This window comes from Macrobrachium rosenbergii, chromosome 12, assembly GCF_040412425.1.
Source record: "Macrobrachium rosenbergii isolate ZJJX-2024 chromosome 12, ASM4041242v1, whole genome shotgun sequence".
Lineage (NCBI taxonomy): Eukaryota > Metazoa > Arthropoda > Malacostraca > Decapoda > Palaemonidae > Macrobrachium > Macrobrachium rosenbergii.
The window spans coordinates 17,001,302-17,022,889 of record NC_089752.1 but is presented as its reverse complement, the minus strand read 5'-3'; the positions used below and the strand labels follow the sequence as shown (position 1 = coordinate 17,022,889).

Sequence of the window (21,588 nt, the reverse complement as noted above, 5' to 3'; positions counted from 1 at the left end):
TCTTTCCATTTTTCGAGTAATAAAATTTTATTGCATATAAGCATCGATTTTATATTATTTTAGAAAAGTTATAGATATTTCTGGCAGTACTTAAAATTAAACTTAGTGTATTTAAGGTACAATATACAGATTGTGTTGAATTGGGTATTTTCTTTGGAAATTCTAGGATCAAGACAAATATTGAATAAAGTTTTCATGCTAACTCCCTGTGTATTACATGATAATAAATAGGAACCAAGCTAAAGTTGCATTCTCTTGTAGTCAAGTGTAGTGTTATTATCAAATGATAAGATTTCAAGTAGCCTTTGCTATGCAGTGACAAGGTACCAGTGCTTCCCGTAATCATTAATGGGAGATGCTGCCTTTCAGTAAAAAATAACATCGCAGCAGGAAAATATAAAAATTTTATTCCGATAATATTAGTATTAGTCATTGGTAATTGTTGGAGATCATTTTGTAAATTAGGGGACACCAAGTGTGGTATTAGTTATACATTCATAACTCTTTCAGCAGTCGTCTGTGAATTAATAAGGATGATTATAGAAGAACTACATGATTTTAGTGTTAATGAAAAACATATCCACATTGGTAAGAAAATTTCACGTCTTTTACTTTCAGGAGAGTAATGGTAACAAAAGCCGTAACCCCTCGGGGAGTCAAGAAGCAGACAAAACCCAAGGAAAGCCCGGTGGAAACTTGGAGAAACTCTCAAAAGAAGAATTAATTTTGAAGTGCAGAAATTTGTTAGCTATTGCCCAGAAAGCTAAGGCAGCTAAGGATGGTGAGCATTATGAACTTTTCCTAGATAGAACAGTTCTATGTACAGTGCACCAGAGCTTCAATAAGGTATCTGAATTGAGGAATTATTTATAGAGTAGTGCAAGGGATCAAGTGAATTTTTATTATTGATTTGCAGATTTACTAATTTTGAGCAAAATTGTTTGGGAATTTTACATGGAGAGCCTTTCTTTTCTGTATGAACATAAGAAATGTGTGTAGAGAGACTGTAAGGGCAGTAAAATTTAAAGTGCTTTCGACCAGTAATTGCGAGGTGCATATGAGACTTGGTTTATACTATTTTTGTTTTAACATAACTGCTAAAAATTAATCTAGGAAGCAATGATAACTGATGATACTGGACAAGAGCTTAGACATAATCAGGATGAGTGATTGAGTGGTAAGGATTGAAAATTCTCAGATTTCTAAGGTGAAGAAACAGTGCATAGTTATCATTTCAGCATAGATGATTTTGAGTAAATGTCTGACAAAGTTCTTATTAATAAAGAAGGGTAGGTTTGAGAGTGATATTGTATTTATTTTATATTCACTATACAGTATGAGTCATAACTATTTACAATGAACACCAGTTTAGAGGTACAATTGTAGTAAACCCCCGTATTTGCAGGGGATGTGTACCACACCCCCCCATGAATAGCTAAAATCCGCGAATACTTAAACCCCTTCAAAAAGCACTTAGAACTGCCTATTTTGATAGTTCAAACACACAAAAAAAAACTAAAAATGCTTATACAGGTATTACCCCACTTACGATGGGGTTAGGTTCCAAAAAACCCATCTTTTGTTAGAAAAAGTATCTCGAATATAGTCTATCGTACACTAGGGTATTAAGTACCTTGTGTACATATATGGTAGCCTAGCCTACACTATAAAGTATACTCTATACATATACAGTATATTAATTATTAATATCAGCTAATTCTGAAGGTTCATGCAGATTGACTTATGATAATTCAGTACAGAGAAATTGAATAACAAACAAGAATTAGCTTAGCCTACAATATGTTATATCTTATACATATGCGGTAGCCTAGCCTACATTATACTGTACTCTATATTCACATATTAATATCGTATTATACAAACATCAACAGAATGAATATGCATTTTTTCCGTGGATCTTTTAAAATGTTATGCTTTACTTCACTATGTCCAATAATATTGTACTGTATATATTCTTATGTGGCTTTTGTATTATAAGTTGCGAACATAGCGATCAATGTTTTGGTTTGGAAATTGGTTACGTGGTAAGTTTATTTCGCCGTATTTAACTCATTTCAGAGCGTTTTTCTTGCTTCTCGTTAGCTTAAATAAATCTCTAGATACTCTATTTATATGGGGAAAGGTTATTTTTCGTTATACAGAGTGTTTTAAGTTGAAATATAACTTAAATACGACTTGTGAAATTAATTTAGCTATTTTTTTTGTTAACAGATAATGTTGGATGTTTTATGGGCACATTTTTGTGTAAAAAAAAAAATCAAGATTCCGTTCGCTATTTTCACTTGATTTCATCATAATACAAGCTTTACATATTTTATCTTTTATCGGCATGAAAACAGCAGTAAAATGTGTTCTTTCACGCCCAGTAGTTTTGATTAAAATAGTTTTTGTCCAATTTTATTTACGATCAAGTTTCATCCATATTGCTGATGCACGATAATTTAGTCATTAGCAGCTTGAACATTGTTTTCTCAGCTTCAGCTACAACTTGCAGCTTAAATTTAGTATTATATTGCCTTGCCAATCTTTTATCTATAGCGAATAAGGGTATAATGTAAAAATATATCAGTCCTATTCTACTTAACATCATTTGTAACACAACTATGATAATTTGTTTAGTACCGTACAATGGTTGCACTATAAGCAAAATGTCTTGTTATCCAATTTGGTTATAAGCAAAACAACAGTTCCTCATTCGGTTGTTTATGGCTGTATGCATTTACGCAAGAGTATAACAATACTAACAATACTTTTATCATTCTCTTTTACTTCTTTTAACTAGAAGGTGGGATAAAGAGATGGAGGAAAAGAAGTTGGTCTATTGTAATTTGGTCTCGCTGCTGGATTGTACGCTGCTGCCTGTGCCCGCGTGAAATTTAAAAATATTACATAAATACTGTACTGTCATATTGGTATTAATTGCTTACTGCAATGTAAAATTGAATTATCGTAAGGCGAATTATCATAAGGTGAATTATCATAACTTGAGCACTACCTGGGTACCTGAGTATTTTAATAGTTTTATCACAAAAAATACATATAGTGATGAAAATGATATGAAAATACAATTAGTGAATATTTCTCATGATATGAAAATACAATTAGTGAATATTTCTCAGTGAAAAATACAGCAAATGGGTAAATTTTCTGTGAATAATGAGTATATATGTTCCATAGAGAAATCCGCAAATCGGTGAGTCCGCGAATACTGAGAATGCGAGTATGGGGGGTTTACTGAAAGGTGTAAAAGACTGATGAAGGTTTATTTTTGTTTGAACTATTAAATTAGGCAGTGAATAGTTAAAATAGGCAGTTATAAGCATTTTAGTTTAAGGAGTACAGGGTATTTGGCAGTTATAAGCAGGATTTTGAATTTCTGCAGTGGGTTCTGGAACTTATCCCCGTGGAAAAGTAGGATTCTACTGTATTTGGTGTTTGAACTATTAAAATAAGCATTTTAGATTAAGGTATATTTGTTGTTTGAGCTATTAAAATAGGCTATTATAAGCATTTTTAGAGGAGGTGGTTCAAACTTATCGCAGATTTCAGCTTATCATGCAGGTAACTGTGGTCCCTAACCCCTGCAAATATTGGGGGTTGACTGTATATGGACTGAGAAAAATATGTGAATGTAAAATTCAGTAATGTAATGTGAATTGATGCAAGTAATGAAATGAAACTGTAAAAAAGCAGAGCAAGAATTATTGAAACACTTATGGGGACTGCGTCATAACTACGAAACGTAGTAGGTCGAGATCGTTGTAACCCGATGATTGCCAGTAATTCACTTTCTTCGTGGCGATGATCTCATTTAGATTTATTGTTCTTCAAGATGCTTGATTATGCCTTAAGATTGCCATTATGGGATCTTCTGGTAAAATATAGAACTCTATTTTTTTGTGACTAGGTGATGCTAGTTGTTGCTGGACTTAGCCATTATATCTATAAAATCTCATAGGAGGATAGCCATGATATCTATAAAATCTCATAGGAGGATACCCACGTCTTGGTTTATGTTCTTTTGCTTGATCAAGGAGATTGATGTAAGACCTTATTTGGTCCTTAGGATTTTTTATTAAGGCTTTGGTTATTTTTATGATTGGATAATAATTGGGTAGATATTCACGCCAAGAACATGGAATTAACTGCTTTGATTACAGAGTTGCTAATGATCATTCTGATAGAAAAGTACATCTTTGAAAGGTTTTGCCTTGTTGAATATCTAAATATCTGTAATATTGACTCAATTTGGTGCTAACTTTATTGTAACTAGTGTCTGAAATTGTTTTTGTAAGACTCCTTAATGGTTTCATATTTCAGAGGTAACAGCAGAAGCAAAGAAATTAAAAACACTTGTGAAAGATGCAGATAGTGTTAGTGCAGAAGCTGAGGCTCTTCGGGAAATGGTGGCTGATCTGACAGAAGGAAAAGTTGCATATACAACTAAAGTAAGTACTGTATAAGTGCTCAACAGTAATACTGTATAGGCTTTAAGGGCACACTGACAGCCAAATTTCAAGGAATTGCCATTGTAAAAAAGACTTGTAAAAAAGTCTGTATGAATAATTCAGGATAGGATCAAGTAAGTTATACAGTACTGTACACTGTTTTGGATGTTATTGCCGAAAAAAAATGTTTAGATTGGTTCATGGACAATTTTGTTCATCACATGTACAGCACTGTGAATGACAAATTGTAAAAAAGGCATTTATATCAATTGTGAAAAAATGTATTAAAAAATAATTGTCACCCACTAAAATATCCCATTCTGTTTATGGGACGTGTCAGAAAAAATGGGTTAGACATATGGATAACTTGCTCTAGATGTCCAGATTCTCTCATAATTTTTGAAAGTCCAAATATATTTTTCTTTTGCTGTTTTCTCAGAACTTACTTTTTTCAAAATAAATGCTTCTCTCTCCAAGAAGACTGAACCAAATTTTCAGTGAATATTTTCCAGAGTGTAGTATAACTATATACTATCTTTATTTTGTCCTTGGGAAAATCACTTTTCTGTGCAACTTTTAATTTTACATATTAATTTTGAAAAGTGACGTCATGATTTTTTTCAACTGCAAAAAAAATGAACTTAGAAGTTGAATTTCTAAATTTCCATACAAGATAATTTTCATTATTAGTTTTAGATTAAATGGTAAAAATTTGAAGCAAATTCCTTCAGTCATAAGGTAGAAACAGTCATTTGGTAGAAACAGTCATTTACATTATAATGGGGCCTCATGGTGCTGGGGCCCCCTTAAAAAACTGGTAGCTGATCATTCATTAGGGAATGTAAGCTTGAGTGTTGTATGGATATTAGTGCAGTGAAACTTTGTGAATGCTGAAGTTTTTCATTCTTATAAACTCTGTATGTATGGGCATATAAAAAATAGACATTTTTATATAAGTAACTTACCGAGTAATTACGTAGCTATAGTTTCTAACTTGTACAACAGCTTAAATTCAAAATTTGCGGTAATGCTTCGCTTGTTTAGTGCAGGTGACCAGTACCGCCCACTAACAGCAATAATAGGAACATTAGCAGATAACCTCATTCTATTTCTGTCGTTCTCGATTTAAACGTTGGATATTTGTGGCAGCTTTTTTCAATCATTTGCCGGTTACCTGACTGGATTTTGGTGATGTATTATTGCTGATTTTGAGTAACTTTCAACTCTGTACTTTCAGGATCAGTTTGTTCCGATACCAAGCCGTTGGTCCTTTACATTAGGAATTAGGAATTACTTTCAGCGTAGCTGGAAACAGCCATTGAACTTTCGAACAAGGTGGTTAGGAAGTTAACTGCCGTCCGGGAGGCAGGGGTACCGCCTGCCTGGATGTACATTCCAATTTGCTTTCGGCCGACGTGTGCTGCAGACGTGTTTTCTTGCTCTCTGCCCTGACCGCCTTTGAGCTGTTTTTCCCAGTGGGATCTTTCTTGTTTTTGCTTGTTTTCATTATCATGAATGTGGAAAAACCCCTTAAGCCCTCCTTCCCCCAGCGTTTGTGTCCTGGGGTTGGAGGAAAGAAATGTAATACTTTTCGTTCTAGCGTGGATATGGACCCACACCCCCTCTGCCCCACCTGCAGAGGACGTGTGTGTTCACGCGCTTCTCCTTGTACTGAGTGTTCCTGGTCTGCCGAGCAGTGATCGAAGTTTGATGGGAGGAGACAGTATCGAAGGAAGCCCGCCAAGGCGTCATCTGAGGGTTATGCCCCCCCGATGACTCCCTTGGTGGCTGACCCGTCGGGATTGTTCCTCTCTCCCGGCAAGCTTCCCCTTTCTGCTGTCTCTCCCTTGGGTGAGGACTCCCCCTCCCCTTCCTCATCCGTTTCGTAGGTAGTGGAAGGCTGCAGGGGAGCAGACGATCAGGACATCCTCTCTGGGGCCTCTCCTTGCTCGGGGCAAATTTTTTCCCCCGGAGAGAGCAGAGGCTTCCGTATTTGCGACCACAAAAAATCATCGTCTCCCCCTGTATTGTTCGCCAGCGCCAGATCCTGCTGTGTTTGACTTCGTTTTTTCAGGTATGAATATCAGTCCTCACCTGGACGACTGACCTCTTTGATCCTCTTTGATGGAAGTGCTCGAAGGCTTTTTGATCTCAGTCCACCTGGGACGGGGAAACTCGGCCGGACACCTTTGTTTTTCTCACAGCCCTGAATCAAGTCGGAACTACAGTGGTAGCTGTCCGAACATTTACTTTTGGAAGGGAAGTTCTTTCATCCTTGAGCCTAAACTTAGTTTTCAACATCTCAGATCAAGGTTAGGGAGTCCTCTTGAGGAACCAGGGATTTTCCGGGACATGGTCCCCAGATGGACGGATCCTTCACTTCTTTCTCGTAGAGCTAGAAGTTTTTCACGTAAAGTTCAATGCTTTTTGACCTTAGTATAGTCCTGGACTGTGGTAGCCATTCAGACAAGACCACAGTTCTAACGTATTTTTGTAAGCCAGAGCTGTCCTGTGTCCCCCCACCTCCAAATAGTAAGAATCCTTTTTCTGTGGACAGATCATTAAGTCTTCCAGTCATTCTGTTCATTCAGGGAACTAAAGTCCTAGCAGACATACTGAGCTGTCAGAAGCACATTATCTTCATCATGGACTTTCGATCCTCTGGTTTCCGGGATCTGTGGAATCCATGGGGCAGGCCCTTTTTGAACCTGTTTTTCCCTTCAAGGAATCTTTGTCTTCCTCTTGTTTGTTGTCCATATCATCCCTATAGCATGTACAACAGACACCATGCTACAGACTGGCCCATTGGACCTCCTCTCCACATGAACTTATTACAGTCAGGGAGGAGCTACACAAGCTTTAGGCTAACGGCAAGTTGCGTTTACATCTTAGCCCTATTCTACCCGTGTCATGGTTCCTCAACCTGTTCGGTTGTTGGTGGACTCTACAAGATCCTCCCCCAACTGTATCTTCTCAGACAGCCTTGCCTCAAGAGATCTAACTAAGTGGTCTGCTCTTGTCCCGACAGGCTTCAGACTGTCCGGAGGCTTGTCAATTGAAGAGTCATTTCAAGACGTGCTGCAGCAGCTATTGCAAGACAGAAGTCAATCTTCTCTCTTTGTCTGCCAGACTTAAGGGACAATTTTCCAAAGATGGTGTCTCAAGCACTGTGTCTCTTCTGTCGAGATGTCCATGACCCCTTTGTGAATTACCCCGTTTCTTGTATTCCACCATTTGGGGTATAGAGAACCAGTTCTTTTGTCATTCCCATCTCAGTGACCTTTCAAGTCCTTGGCACATCCAAGCAAGGAAGAAGGAGATGTGAGTTGCTCATTTTCCTTTGGATTTTAGCATAGAACGAGGACCCACCCAAGTTCTGGATCCGTTTCTTTCTTCCTTAAGAATTTTACTGACATCCTTGACTTCCAGGAGTGCTAGACAGCATCCGGGGTCATAACTCATCTGGCACCCAGCTCTCCATGCTGTGGTTGGAGCCAGCTCTCCTAGCACCAGCTTATGCTCTGAGACTAGCTCTGAGGAAGAATAGAAAGTTCTCTGCCCAGCTGGAATGTTCTGGCTTTACCTGAAAGGGACCGGAAGTTCAAGACCATCCATACCCCCAGGGTGTTATGACGAGCTCATCTCGCCCTCTGATTAGATCGTCTTGTCCTTTATCGTAATGAACTTTATTTTCTGAGACACTCAGATATAGGAGAGAGTTTTCCTCATATTAAGTGAAAGCTAAAGATGTCAGAACAGCTTCTACCTCATTAGCTTTCAGGCACTACTTGTCGCTTATGTCCATTCTACAGTCGTCCGTCTGGAAGTGTAATCTTCGCTTTTCATTGTTTTCAGGAGGTGGAGCAGTGTTAAAATTTGGCAGTACCTTGCATTTATTAGTAACTGGCATGGCATTGCAGAAGGAAGCATAGGATTTTCTCCTACTATCTCTTCACCTTCTAGTAAGGCGCCAAGTTTTAGGGAGCCAAGGGGGTACAAGGTACCTGGAGAACCCACCACATCAGTGGATGGGTTGTGGTTTTTATTAAAGTGTAGGTGACAGTGTTATCTGGTTGTTTTTATTGCGGTACTGCGCCCAGGGCAAGGGCACTTAGTTTTTTATTTTGTAATGGTTTGGCACCCCTTGGAGTACTCATTGGCTGCAAAGCTCCCACTGAAGTAGAGGTGACCCTCGGTTTTACGGCCACGCCACTACAGTTAAGTTGAGCACCAACCAGAGCAAGTCTGTACGGCAGGCTCTTTTCTTTTTCTAATTCATTACATGACTTAATGTTTTGGAATAAAATATGTCCATCTATCCCACCACCTGTCAGTGTGGGATTCAGCTATGTAATTACTTGGTAAGTTAATATAGAAATTACTTTTTATAATAAAATAAAGTTTTATATATACTTACCAAGTACAGTAATTACATGATCGGAGCCCTCCCTCCTCCCCTCTGATGGACATAAGCATAAACTGGTCACGTGCACTAAACAGTTGGAGCATTACTGCGAATTTTGAAATTAAGCTGTCTTACTAGTTAGAAACTATGGCTATCTAGTTTCTTGGTAAGTATACATAAAACTTTATTTTATTATAATGTCATTTTTGCACATCATTTGAGTGAAGCACCTGCAGTGGGAATGATATTGAGTGCCCCACCAAGCTGCCATTTGAGTAGCTCAGTCTTTGGCTTACTTTCCTTCAGGAATAGATCTCCTCTGTTTAGTTGGATCATCTTGAAAGTGAATTTTTGTGTTCTTATTACCTTGTTTCTCTTCTGGCATTGTTTTGACTAACAGTTTGAAGCGTATGCATAAACAACTACTGTATATGATCTGCTGAAAATGTTAAATCTAACATTTTTGCATCTTGAAGGAGGTGGAGCTTCTTGATATTCTCTTGATTCATTCCTTGTTTGAGGAGAAATGCTGACTGTGTTCAGTCTGGTATTCCAAAGATTAATCAGTGAGTAAATGTGAATACTGTATATTCCATGATGGGATGATATGATTACTCCTGTGAGGCTCCTTTCTTAAGACAAGTGCTTGCATTAAGAAGAGCTGTGCTATTTCCAATTCAGTTTCATGAATGTTTATATTGTCAAATGTCTGCTGAAGTCATTAATCAAGAAAAATTTGGTGAGGGCATTATGAACTCTTGAGTGTTATGAATTTTTAATGAATGTCAGAAACCAACCATGATGGACACTTTAGGCAGATGTTCTATTGGTTTTCTCCAAAGTCTGCAGGTTAAAGAGAATGCTTGTTGGAAAACTCAGATGATCTTAAAGGATAGCAAAAATGTTTTCTTCACAAGTTTCATTTAAGAGGACAGTTTCAGTGGATTTAGCAGGATTGGGAGAAATGCTGTGTAGGTAAGTGGGATGTCTTGAGTATTGCTTGGAAGTCTCTGGATTTCACTCAAAAGCAAAACTCCATATGAGCATTCATTCCAAACAGGCATACATAAGTTTTCATTTTTCTGTGAAATTAGGGAACTGCTGGATCTGAGCTTTACTGGCCATACCAGTGGTAGCTCTGTGCAGTCTGCATTCTTAGGATTGTTCTACATATGTAGAACAGGCAGTCCCCGGTTAATGGCGGGCTTGGTTAACGGCGATCCAGTTTTATGGCGCTTGTCTAGTGACGAAAATCGGCAATTTTCAGCGCCGAAAATCGCAGATTTCCGGACAATTGGGTATTGGCGCCGATACATAGCTAACAGAGGCGCTGCTAACTGAAAATCTATAAGCCCCAAAAATTGGCGAAAAGGCTCTGAAAATCAGCGATTTTCGGTTGGCTGCAATTTTTGGTTATCATCACACCATCAGAAAGGAACCCCCACCAATAACCGGGGAATGCCTGTACCAAGTTTATTTGGTGTATTTAACAACCTTCAAAATTATTTTTGGAGCTTTGGGTTGTTGATAAAATGAACTATTGTAGAATTTTTCAGCTTGAAAGAATTAATTTCTTTAAGAATTCAAATTTCTTCTATTTCCTGATGAAAATTGTTTCAAATGCTTGAGTGAAACATTGATTCTTAATTCATCCAAAGATTTTGTACAAGTAGACTGCATTTCAACATTCATTTTCTTGCTTCTATAGTGTTTTTTTTTTTGGCTTTCATCTTCTGGAACATTATACAGTTGGTGAGGAGACAAGTGTTCATTGAGTTTGTACACCTGTTTAGAGGAAGCACCTGCCATATTTCAGTAGGTTTGTTCTGTTACATTACCTTACAGAGCTTTTGTGTATTTCTTTTCATAATTTTCTTGTTTTGTGAAATTAATTTTTCAATCTGCAGTAAATTTGGGAAGACTTAAAGGTTTGCCTTTATAAATGATTTTAACTTAATTACTTCATTATGAGGTACAATCTTGAATAAAATTCAGCGCTACTTAATTTATCAGTAGTTCTCTAATGTGTTGCAGAAGTAATTCATTGGAAATGAGGTACAGTATATTTTTCTATACTGTAATCCTTTGGAGTGCAGACATTGCACGACTGTTTTTGGTCATACATTGATAGTTCTTTTAGTTCAGTAGAAAACTGTGCTGTTATTGGATTTATGAATTCAGATAAGGAAGCAGGAAATTGCAAAATAATTTCACATGGATGGTTGGGAGATTATTTTGAATAACTAAAGTCACTTAGATCAAATTTTTTGATTGGCCTGGTTTTGTTTTAGAATTGTATGTCTGGTAAATTTTAAAAAACTGCTTCTATTAGTATACATGTGACTACATGAGTTACCATACTGGATGTAAGTAACATTTGTCATCTTGGTACAGTACTATACTGATTCATAATCTGTAGTGTTTTTAAAATTATTCTTGAAGTCATAAATTACATGTACCTGATTTCAAGTAGTGGAACTCTGTCCTGAATATTTGCATATTGCTGAAGTAAGTCTTTTGGTCTTTTTCTTTTTTATTTCTAAACTGGAAGTGGTGGAGATAGAATTATTATGTGTATACTTATTGTACTTTTATACTAAGATATAAACAGAAGCTTATGAAAATCTGTCAGTTGAGATGAAATCCTTCACAAACTGGCAAAGGGCAACATGATTATGAATAGGCGAAACAAGCTTTGAGTCATTCCCTCAATTGAATATCTGCCCCAGAGTACATTCCCTTCGTATTCCAGGGATGATGTCTCCTTGCCTATTGTGTGATGTAGATGTATGTTGGCTATATGCTTTCTCTCTTATTTTATCTTTGAAGTTTTATTTTACTGTACTCCTCTGGTTAGCTCATTTACTTGGGTACTGTCCTAGAGAGTGCCTGCAAAATGACTGTTCCCAAATGCACTGGTTTGCTTTTAAGTTATCCTCTGATAACTTTGGTCTCATTAACAAGTGATTGTTCAGTTTCTTCCTTTTCTTGCTTCAGTTCTGTCCTGTGAAAACAGATTGCTTGCTGGTAAATTGTCACAAGTATAGACATCCAGGATTTATTCAAAGCTACTGCAAATAGAATGTAAAGTTGGATGGCATTCTTTCTTATATGTATAATTTTAGTAGAGTGACTATTTCTTGAACACTTCAGGAGCACTTCAACTAGTCCAGATAGACCAGTGGTTAGCCAGGGGAGAATTGTGACCAAGGATTTTTAGTAGTATATGCATATTATTTGGAATGCACCTTTTGAGGCAGACAGTTTTGGAGGGGGGGAGGAGGGGATGACATTCTGACATTATGGTGAAAGGGTGCATAGGCCAAAAAAGGTTGAGAACCACTGAGATAGACCATGACACACTGGTAAAGAGATGAAAACTCCAAAACATGGAGAGGCCCAGCCTTTATACAAAAAAAAAACAAACAAACAAAATACTGTAACAGGAGTGAAACCATCAAGGTTGTACTGAAGCTCTTAGTGTCTGTGAACAAGTAGTAACCAGCATGAAGATATGAAGGATAACAGGATAACTCACCTTGTCAGATATGAAATAAGAGGTTGTTTCAGTTCCAGTAATTCTTGTTGTTGTATCATGACAAACACTGGTATGTAAATGAAGCTTCTTACGCCTATTTTCAGAGATAGATCCTTGCTATTTGCATGCCATCCATGACAAATACTGGCATGTAAATGAAGCTTCTTACTCCTATTTTCAGAGATAGATCCTTGCTACTTACATGCCATCCATGACCAGTTTGGGCTAGGCACACAAAGTTAAAGGCATTCCCTTCTGAGTAGATACAGTAGAAGTGAACATAGTTAAAAATAACATGGATGTTTTAGTTCTTGATTCTTTTAGAAATTGTCAGTACATAGGCCTACTATACAGTATTACCAAATGTAAGGGTCTACCAGTGGATGAAGTATACAGTAATTATTGCTGAAAGGGCAGTCAAAATCTTCAGCTACAACAAAGAATTCTGCAAACACAATGTCTGTCATTCCTGTTGACTTGAAGAACATAATTGTAGTTCTTTTTACTGCTAAGAGGATCGCTGTCAGCTTGGTAGGCTCAGTAACTTTGCCTTATGAAGACTTGAAATCAACTAAATAGAGCTGATATACATGTTTTCTGAGGTAAGAATGTAGCTATGAAGGCCTGGCTACTAATTTTCACAGGAACTTCACACAAAGGACTGCTTGAAAGATAAGGATGTGGTTGATAAATATGTTGAAGTGTTCAAGTGAACATGCAAATATGATAGCTGCAGCATTTGACAAAGTCATTGTATAGAACCCTCCAAACTCTCAACAGAACTAATGTTGGATGTGTGCATGTTACTTATATGGCCACCTAAGTAAGTCTATCCTTTAACATACTGGTACGGTGAGTGAAGTGACATCTATAAAAAGAGACATCTATATAAAAAAGACAGCTACGTTGCAATGAAGAAAAGTGTTAAAGGAAAGGATGTTGATTATATGAATACTTGATGATTGAAGCATTTTTGTAATGGAAGTAAAAGAAGAAGTACCTAGACATGAGAGCAATATTCCAAGCACAAATTATTGAATAATTATAAATTATCTGGTGGTGAGACTTCAATCCATACATGAATGGATACAGCTGGCTCTTGCAGCTTAAGGAAAGATGATGATTTATGACAGTGAAACAATTGTTTTTAGGAGAATTATCTATTTGGAATTTTTTATCTCCTCAAAGAAGTCTCTTTAAAGTAATTTGAACTTACGAACTGTTAACAAAGAGAGGAGGTAAATCTCACTATCATCTAACAAAATTGAAAACTTAGATAGTAGATATGGGGGTATTAGAAATTCAGTCATAAATGCATTGAACTTGACCAACTTACGGGATTTCATTCAGAAGTGCTCTCAAGACTAACTTCAAGGTGAACTTACAAGAAACAACTTAGGATTAAGTGTGAACAGAAAGGATGGCCATGAAATAATGGTTGGAGAGTCAAGTGGTTTGTATGTTATGAAATGGTGAGATCTTTTTGAAAGTTTCAGATGTTCTCTGATTGATATTACTCTCATTTTCCTTCAGGTGTTTCCATGCTTTTAGAAGGATTCTTTTGCTAGTGTGTAGGACCTAACTAAATTTTCTTCATGGTTGCTGACATTGTCTCTAAAATATGTTGTACCTATTAAGTGAAGGCTGTTTGTTTCAGTTTTTGTTACTAAAATTGTATGTAGTATTTCTGTCTGTACTAATTTTGCAAAACTTTGGGTTGTTATCAAGATATTTTGGTGTGGGGTAATATCCATTTTCAGGGTTATCATAGATCAAAAAGATTCAAACGTGCAACTACAAGGAAGGTCTAGAGATTCATTTTGATGAGATATTTAGGTTCTTTTGATATGGAAAGAGCTTTGTTTACTTTATTTCCAGGAAAATGTATGTTTTTATAAAAAGCAAGTTTTTTCATGTAAACCCATCAGTCACAATTGGGCCTGGTAACATGATACTTGATGCTCCCAGGATTGCAGGTCTTTAGAGAAAGGACACTGATTTATGTATTATTTGATAACTTCACTTTTCATGGAAAATGTATATGAAGCAATGAGATAATGGGTCTAGGTGGAGGGCACTCATTAAATGATTACTGTAATGAGTTTTATAAAAATGTTTATTATTATGAAAATATAGTTGGTTTCATCACAACCACAATAATCTTCTGAATGTTTTAATCACTGTATATTTGAGGCTAGGTTTTATGTAAGCTTGGTGAATGCAAGGAGTCTGGACCCCAAAACATATGGAATGTAAGTCGGGGTGCTTGTATGAGGTAAATCTTTCAGAATAGAAAAAGTAGAATGCCTACGTGTGAGATCAGGCGTATATGTCAAAATCTCCGATGACTATGTCACTTTACATAGGTGTGAATGATCGGTAAAGATGAGAGGGATGAACTTGCAGGCTCTTCTCCCATAGGTTACATGGCCCATTGGGAATACCTGATGGAGCAAATAAAAGTCTGATGATCTGTGTAAAAATGATAAATTGCACTGAGCTGACATGCATTGGATCTGTTGCTCTATTAACTGTCACTGAACAAAAATCTATCTTCCCTTAGCTGAGATAAGTTCATCTACAGTTTCATCATTCCAAATCCCTTAGAAATGCTGTATGTTTTATGGAGGAGTTTTCCTGTAGTAATTGTCCTCGGCAGGTAAACCAAATAGCTCTCTCAGTCAGAATAATTTGTCCTGTCCTTGATGGTGACAGAAGACAGATGATGTTGAAATGTATTGTGAAAGTGTCGTGAGTACCAGTATTTTGGGTCTGTGATAAAAGTCAGGAGTAAGCAGTAATCCTTAACTGAAAAGCCATGATAAGTACAGTGAAGCATAATTATTTATATATTCAATTCATAGCAAAAACTGTAAATTACTGGGCTATCAAATCACAACTAGATAAGTGTGAAATTGTTGTTAGAACATGACATAAAATTTATTTTTTGTAATGGTTATCATGCTGAGAAAGTGATCAGAACCAAATACTATGAAAATTAGGCATAGTTACTGATAATAATAGGCATCATTGATATGCTAGCTGAAAAGAGATTAAATAAAAGTTCATAGAATAGCCTAAGTAGAGAAAACAAAGTAACTTGCATTGTTAGGAGAGTGAAATCATAAAGACAAGTTGATATGAAAGGAAATAAACACATATTTCCAAAAATAAAGTGAAGCAAAAGGGTACAGTAAATTTACTCTTTGCTGTATTAAAAAATACAAAAAGCATAAAAGTACATTAAATTCTTAGATTCAAAAGTTTTAAAAAAGGAGCAAAACACTGACTACTGTCCTTGTAATTTGGTATATCGAAAAAATACATTACATAGTAAAATGTAATGGTGAAGTAAATACACAGGTATTGCTTAAAACCTTGCCAAGTACATTAAGTAGATGATTATTATTATTATTATTGTTATTATTATTATTAACTGACCAACCCGGCGCTGCCTGGGAAAACTGAATGACAACTGATAAATCTCTCTCTCTCTCTCTCTCTCTCTCTCTCTCTCTCTCTCTCTCTCTCTCTCTCTCTCTCTCTCTCTCTTTCCTGTTAAGATTGTTGTTCAGTTACATTGGCCAACATTTTCGACATTTTATGTTTCATCCCTTCTCACCCTCCCCTTCCTGTCAGGGCTGAAGGTGGACTTGTAGGGCATCGGGAGTGTGACTATTCATCCCAGCGACCTTGAAAACTATGGATTGGATACTAATATCTGTCATTTTCGGTTATTTTTACGTGTCCTCCACTTCCTACCCCCCCATAATATTCTTTTCCTGGTACATGTAGCAAGTTTTATGTATACCGAAATGAGGTGTGATAAACCCAGAGTTTATTTAGTTACTAAGTCTTTGGCAGAACCAGCCCCGTTTCAGGGAATCCCTTCCCACCCCCACCCCCTTTGGTGCCCTTTGGTGCTAGTGATGTCTTACCCCCGTGGTATTCTTTTCAAAATAGTAAGTCTGTGTATACCAAGTTTGGTTGAAATTGCTCTATGCATTTCAGAGTTATGCTGTAACATACTCACAGACATGCATACATACATCCATTTTTATATTTATTATTATTATTATTATTATTATTATTATTATTATTATTATTATTATTATTATTATTATTATTATTATTATTATTATTATTATAATATAATTTACCCAAGCAATCTTTGTCAGGCATGGGATTTACAGCTATATTAACTAACAAAACACCAGTTTTCCATGCCTAACAATGCTTTTGCTTTCACAGCAGAATCATGTGAAGTTGGATCTGCCATTTGAATTATTAAACAAAAATACCATTGCAGAAATTTGTAATTTTTAGCATCTACAGAAGTGCTATAGAAACCTTTCAGAATTATGATGCACAAAATACCCGTGCACAGAAAATTGAATTTTCACTTAAATTACATGACAGTCCTATAAATGTAAAAATATTTTGGATTCCTGCCTGTGTAGGCATTACAGAAAATGAAGAAGCTGCCAAAGCTGCAATTACAATGACATGATCACACACAGATATTTCTTTCAGTTACTATGTAACATTGTCAAAAACCATTATAATCAGTAAATGCAGGTATATATGGAATAATGAATATAATAGTAACAAATAGAAACAGACCAAGCCCAATGTTAGAATGTAAATTCATCATATCAGAAGGAACAATACATCCAAGTAATTTTGACTCATCTTAGAATTGGTCACTTTTGTGACTCATGGATATTTGATGAATAGGCCACATGATCCAATCCCATTATACACAGACTGTAGAGAAACACTGACAGCTAGGTATTTTTTGTGTCAAGTCCAAACTGTAATCGACAGCGAACGTCAAGCTTTAGAAATAAATTGGTTAGAGGAATTTTGTTAGATTCTCCATCTTTTTCCGTTAACCTAATTATAAAATATTTAAGAAAGGCAAGTCCTTTGGGCCAGCCCTGTGAGAGCTACATAGATTAGCTCAGTGGTCTGGTTAAATTACTTAATAATTAAAGTTCAACCCAGTCAGTGAGAAAGCAGAGTAAAAAATTATACCTGTACTGTTTGCTGTATAACAGGAAACAAAAGCATTAACTAGTTAATGTCACAACAACTATATTAAATTATGTGAAAAAGTGTTAACAATGCAATGTGAAAAAGTGTTGACGATGCACAAAGCTCTCACTAATAACCTGTATTGAAGCAGCGCTCTGATTATTTACTGGTTGTTTGTATCCAAAGATGACATTGGCAGCTGAAATGCACAATTCTTCATTGTGTCACTTACTCAGATACTAAATTGAAGAAGGCCTGAAGTGAATAATTTTAAATGTAGAATAAATTTGTAACAAACACTCAGAAAGTTATCCTGGAGAAAACCACTAGGGAATGATTGCAGAGCTGTTGACAAAAATTTCATGCCCAGAAAAGTACTTGCATGTCCAAGAACACGATTTCTTTCTGGCTTCGTGAGACGATCAGGAGAGCATACTCTGCTGCTGGCGAAGATGGCACAGGTACCTTCTGCCCGAGAGCTCATGAAGTCAGGGGCATTGGTCCAACCCTCTCATTCCAGAAGAACCTGTTGGTTTCTCAGGTATTGAAAGCTGTGGAGTGGTCTTGACTGACCACTTTCACCTCGTTCTACTTTTGGGACATTGCCCACAAATCCGTGGACAATTTTTCCTTGGGACCTGTGGTGGCTGCTCAACAAGTTGTGTAGCTTACCCGGCTCCTCTAACAGGACAGGGTTGCATCTCGCCTAAGATATTCTGTTTTGGATGCGGGAATGAATGCAAAGGTGATTGGCCTCTCCTTCTTTTCCTCCCCTCCCCTCCCATCCTTCATCTCTTCCTTCAGGCAGAGAGTGGATGGGCTGTTACGTGCTGGATCTGGCGGTCGATGCAGCTAAGCCTATACTTTGAGCTTTCGTTCTGTTTTTCCCTTCCAGGATTATAGAAGCAAGCCCGCTCCTTCCTCTAGCAAGGGGAGGAAGGAGATCCTGACAATAAGACAAACCCAGTGCTTGTATTTGCCTTACTGTCTCCGACCTTTTGGGTTCATCCTAGCTCTTTTTTTTGGGCGAGGCTACATTTAACCCCCTCATACAAAAAGGCCCAGAAGTCTGACAATTGATCATGCGTTACCATACCCTGATCAATTTGTCAGAGGCAGGTTTCTCTTCCTCACCCTATTGACTAGGAAGAGAATCCCAGGTGTGGCGAACTCCAGTCAGTTAAGAGACTCACTCAGATTCCTCCCTCCAACCAGTGAGTCTTCCTAATGTAAAGGATCGATGGATTGTATATCGTGTAGAAACAAATCACAATATTTTAAAGTAAATCCTATATTTCCTAACTATACAAACCTGAGGTCCTTTACATTACATTTTCATGCTCACCTCATGCCACCCCTCAATCTGACACCTGGGCCGAAAGACAAATTTGAATGTTAATGTCCGGGCGGTGGGACTCCTGCCTAATGGATGATAGTTAACTACCTAACTACCTTGTTAGAAAGTTCAGTTGTCGTTTCCAGCTGTGCTGTAAGTAATTCCTAATGTAAAGGACCTCAGGTTTGTACAGTTAGGAAAAATACAATACTGTATACTTTAAAAAATTGTGATATTTTAGCTTTACATGTACAGCTGAAATTACTGTGTTTCTGAAAATAGTTTTCTTTACATCAGTTTCCACTTTTATTTAAGTCTGTGTTGTTGAGGGTCACATACACATGTTCATGCTCTTTGACACTATTTGATGCTAACTTAATTATATATTACATGTTAGTTGTTATTAAAGAGTGGAACAGTATTAGAAATGTGCTGCAGGGACATTCCAGTATGCTGAATGCTAAAAAAAATGTTTGAACATTTCTTCTTGTAATTTTAAGAAATTCTTAACTAGCTTAATGCAGCACAAGGATATCAGAAGGATTCAGGTATTTTGTTAAGATAACTTCATTCATACTGGTAAGTCGTGTGTAGTCTTGAGTTGAAATATATTCAGAATTTCTCCCTGTAATACTTTGTTGTGTCCTCTCAGTTTCTGTATACTCTGTCTTACAATATTCCAAAACAGGTTCTTCTTTTCTTGTTGATCTTTGATACACTGTCTCTAAAAATATTTAACTCCTGAGATCATGTTTCTCCTGACAGGTTGAGTCACTACAAAGGCAGTTGAAAATTGCATCAAGTGAGGTAGAGTCTTTACAGGAGATAGAAAACAATTTGATAAGGGAGAGGAATCAGCTTATTGCAGAAAATAGCCGGCTAGCAGATGAGAAACAGAGTTATCAGGAGAAATTAGTTTCTTTTAAAGATTCTTCATCAGAAAAGTTTAAGTTATTGGAGAGTTCTTGGCAAAAGGAAAAATTAGCATTAGAGGTATAGTATGTTAATTTTTTGCATGAATAGATACGTACACTGTACTTTTGTTTTAGGAAAGGTCAGAAGTAGACAAAAGTAGTTGTAGTCAGCTTTTGATGTAGTAGTCCCCCATATATGTAACTTCAGTTACACAGGAATGGAAAAATATTAAACAAAGGTTTGTTCATGAGACTTACCTGCCAGATATATATATAGCTGTATTCTCCGAAGTCCGACAGAATTTCAAAACTCGCGGCACACGCAGTGGCCGGGCAGGTGGTTAGTACCCATTCCCGCCGCTGGGAGGCGGGTATCAGGAACCATTCCCATTTTCTATTCAGATTTTCTCTGTCTCCGGACTGTCAACACCTGTTGTCAGTTCCTCCGCCATTTGGATTTCTGAAATTTGTTGTCACTTAAGTATTTTGGTTGTTTTTGGTATTCGACTGGATCTGTGACTTGGCATACGCTCTTTGTGGACCGTTTTTTGATTTTGCTTTTGACTTTTCTTATAATTAAGATGTCTTACCTCTAGCTATTGAGTCTGTAGCTTGGGTGAATGTAAGGTGAGGCTATCGAAAGCCTTTGATAGTTCCTCACTCTTTATGTATGATATGTAAGGGTGTTCAATGCTCTATGATAATCGGTAATGAATGTGTGGCATTGTCTGAGGGTGAGTTGAAGAAATATGAAGCCTATATGCTTAAATTGAGTGTGATAGGCTGAGGAAATCTTCTCCTAGAGTGCATCCTTAGATGGACAGTCAGGTTTTTCTCCTACTAGTAACCCTGTAGTAAATTTTAGTACTAACCTGTAGTTTGTTGCTGCAGAAGGTCATTCCCTGGCTCGTGTGGAGTCAATGCGTGCTCTTGAAACTTAAGTGAATGCAATTCAAACGCATAGTGTTAGTGCTAGTGCCCTAGTGTTGTGGGGGCGTCAGATCGGCCCTATAATGCCTCTAGGCCTGGACCTCTGTCGAACTCCCAGGACCAGGGAGGGGCATGTCGAAAGTCGCATGAGGGTTACGGGGCTTCCCACGATCTGGCGTCCCCCTTCGGCAGGTCCTGATGACGCTACCCAGGCTGCCAGGATCGTGCACAGGCACGCATCCTGAAGGATTGCTTTCGTCCTCCGACACGTCCTCCCCGCCTCGGGGTTGGAGCTCTCGGTTGGACTCTCGCCCTCTTAAGAGAAGCTTAGAGGAGAGGGCGCTTCACGTCCTCTTCCTCTAAACGTTTGTACTCTTCCCGAAAGTTGCGTGGATATTCCTCTGCAGAAGAGAATAAAGTGTTTTCGAATGATGGCCTACTCGACCCCCTGTCGCTAAAGGCGAGGGCTGAGCTTCTTCCCTGTGGAAGGAAGTATACGTCTCTCGCCCTTTCCTTCTCTCAGGTTCAGCCCTTCTCCCCGAGAGTTGCTTCTCCAACGCGTAAGATTTTGTTGGGTTTGCAACAACAGCTGGATGCTCTCATGAACCTTTCAAGATTCGAATCTGCCTTTTAAGAGGTACAGACTTTCACCTTCGTCTTCCTCGTCTGCTAGATGTTTTGGGGCTTCTCGTCTGTCGTCTAGAGAGAGTGTTTAGTGGCTTCCTATTCGTCTTCCCCGAGTTGAGGTGTTGGCCTTTTCTCTTGTCTCGCGCCAGGAGCGCGTCTTGCTCTTCGTGCGCTTCTCACGCTTCACGCGCGCCTCACCTTGGCGCCGGCGCGCGCCTAGCCATGACGCCGCGCGGCCACGCTGTGACTCTCTTCTAGTACTTGCGCACGGAGCCTCTCGCGTCACTCCATGACGCTCGCGCCGCTTCACCGTATAGCTTCAAGTCTTGTGT

General features: G+C 37.8%; 1 protein-coding gene across 10 annotated transcripts in view; it reads left to right on the top strand.

Annotated features, from left to right (window-relative positions):
* LOC136844412 (GRIP and coiled-coil domain-containing protein 2-like) overlaps nucleotides 1-21,588 on the top strand; it is a 415,740-nt gene that overhangs the window by 266,138 nt on the left and 128,014 nt on the right. For 7 of the 10 annotated variants that reach the window (XM_067113581.1, XM_067113577.1, XM_067113573.1 and 4 more), the window contains 3 exons: nucleotides 619-781; nucleotides 4,342-4,469; nucleotides 19,551-19,778. In XM_067113581.1, coding sequence (XP_066969682.1) covers nucleotides 619-781; nucleotides 4,342-4,469; nucleotides 19,551-19,778 — 519 coding nt within the window. Of the gene's footprint in view, nucleotides 1-330; nucleotides 436-618; nucleotides 782-4,341; nucleotides 4,470-19,550; nucleotides 19,779-21,588 lie in introns of those variants that run through there. The other 3 variants (XM_067113578.1, XM_067113580.1, XM_067113582.1) reach the window with 2 other exon arrangements.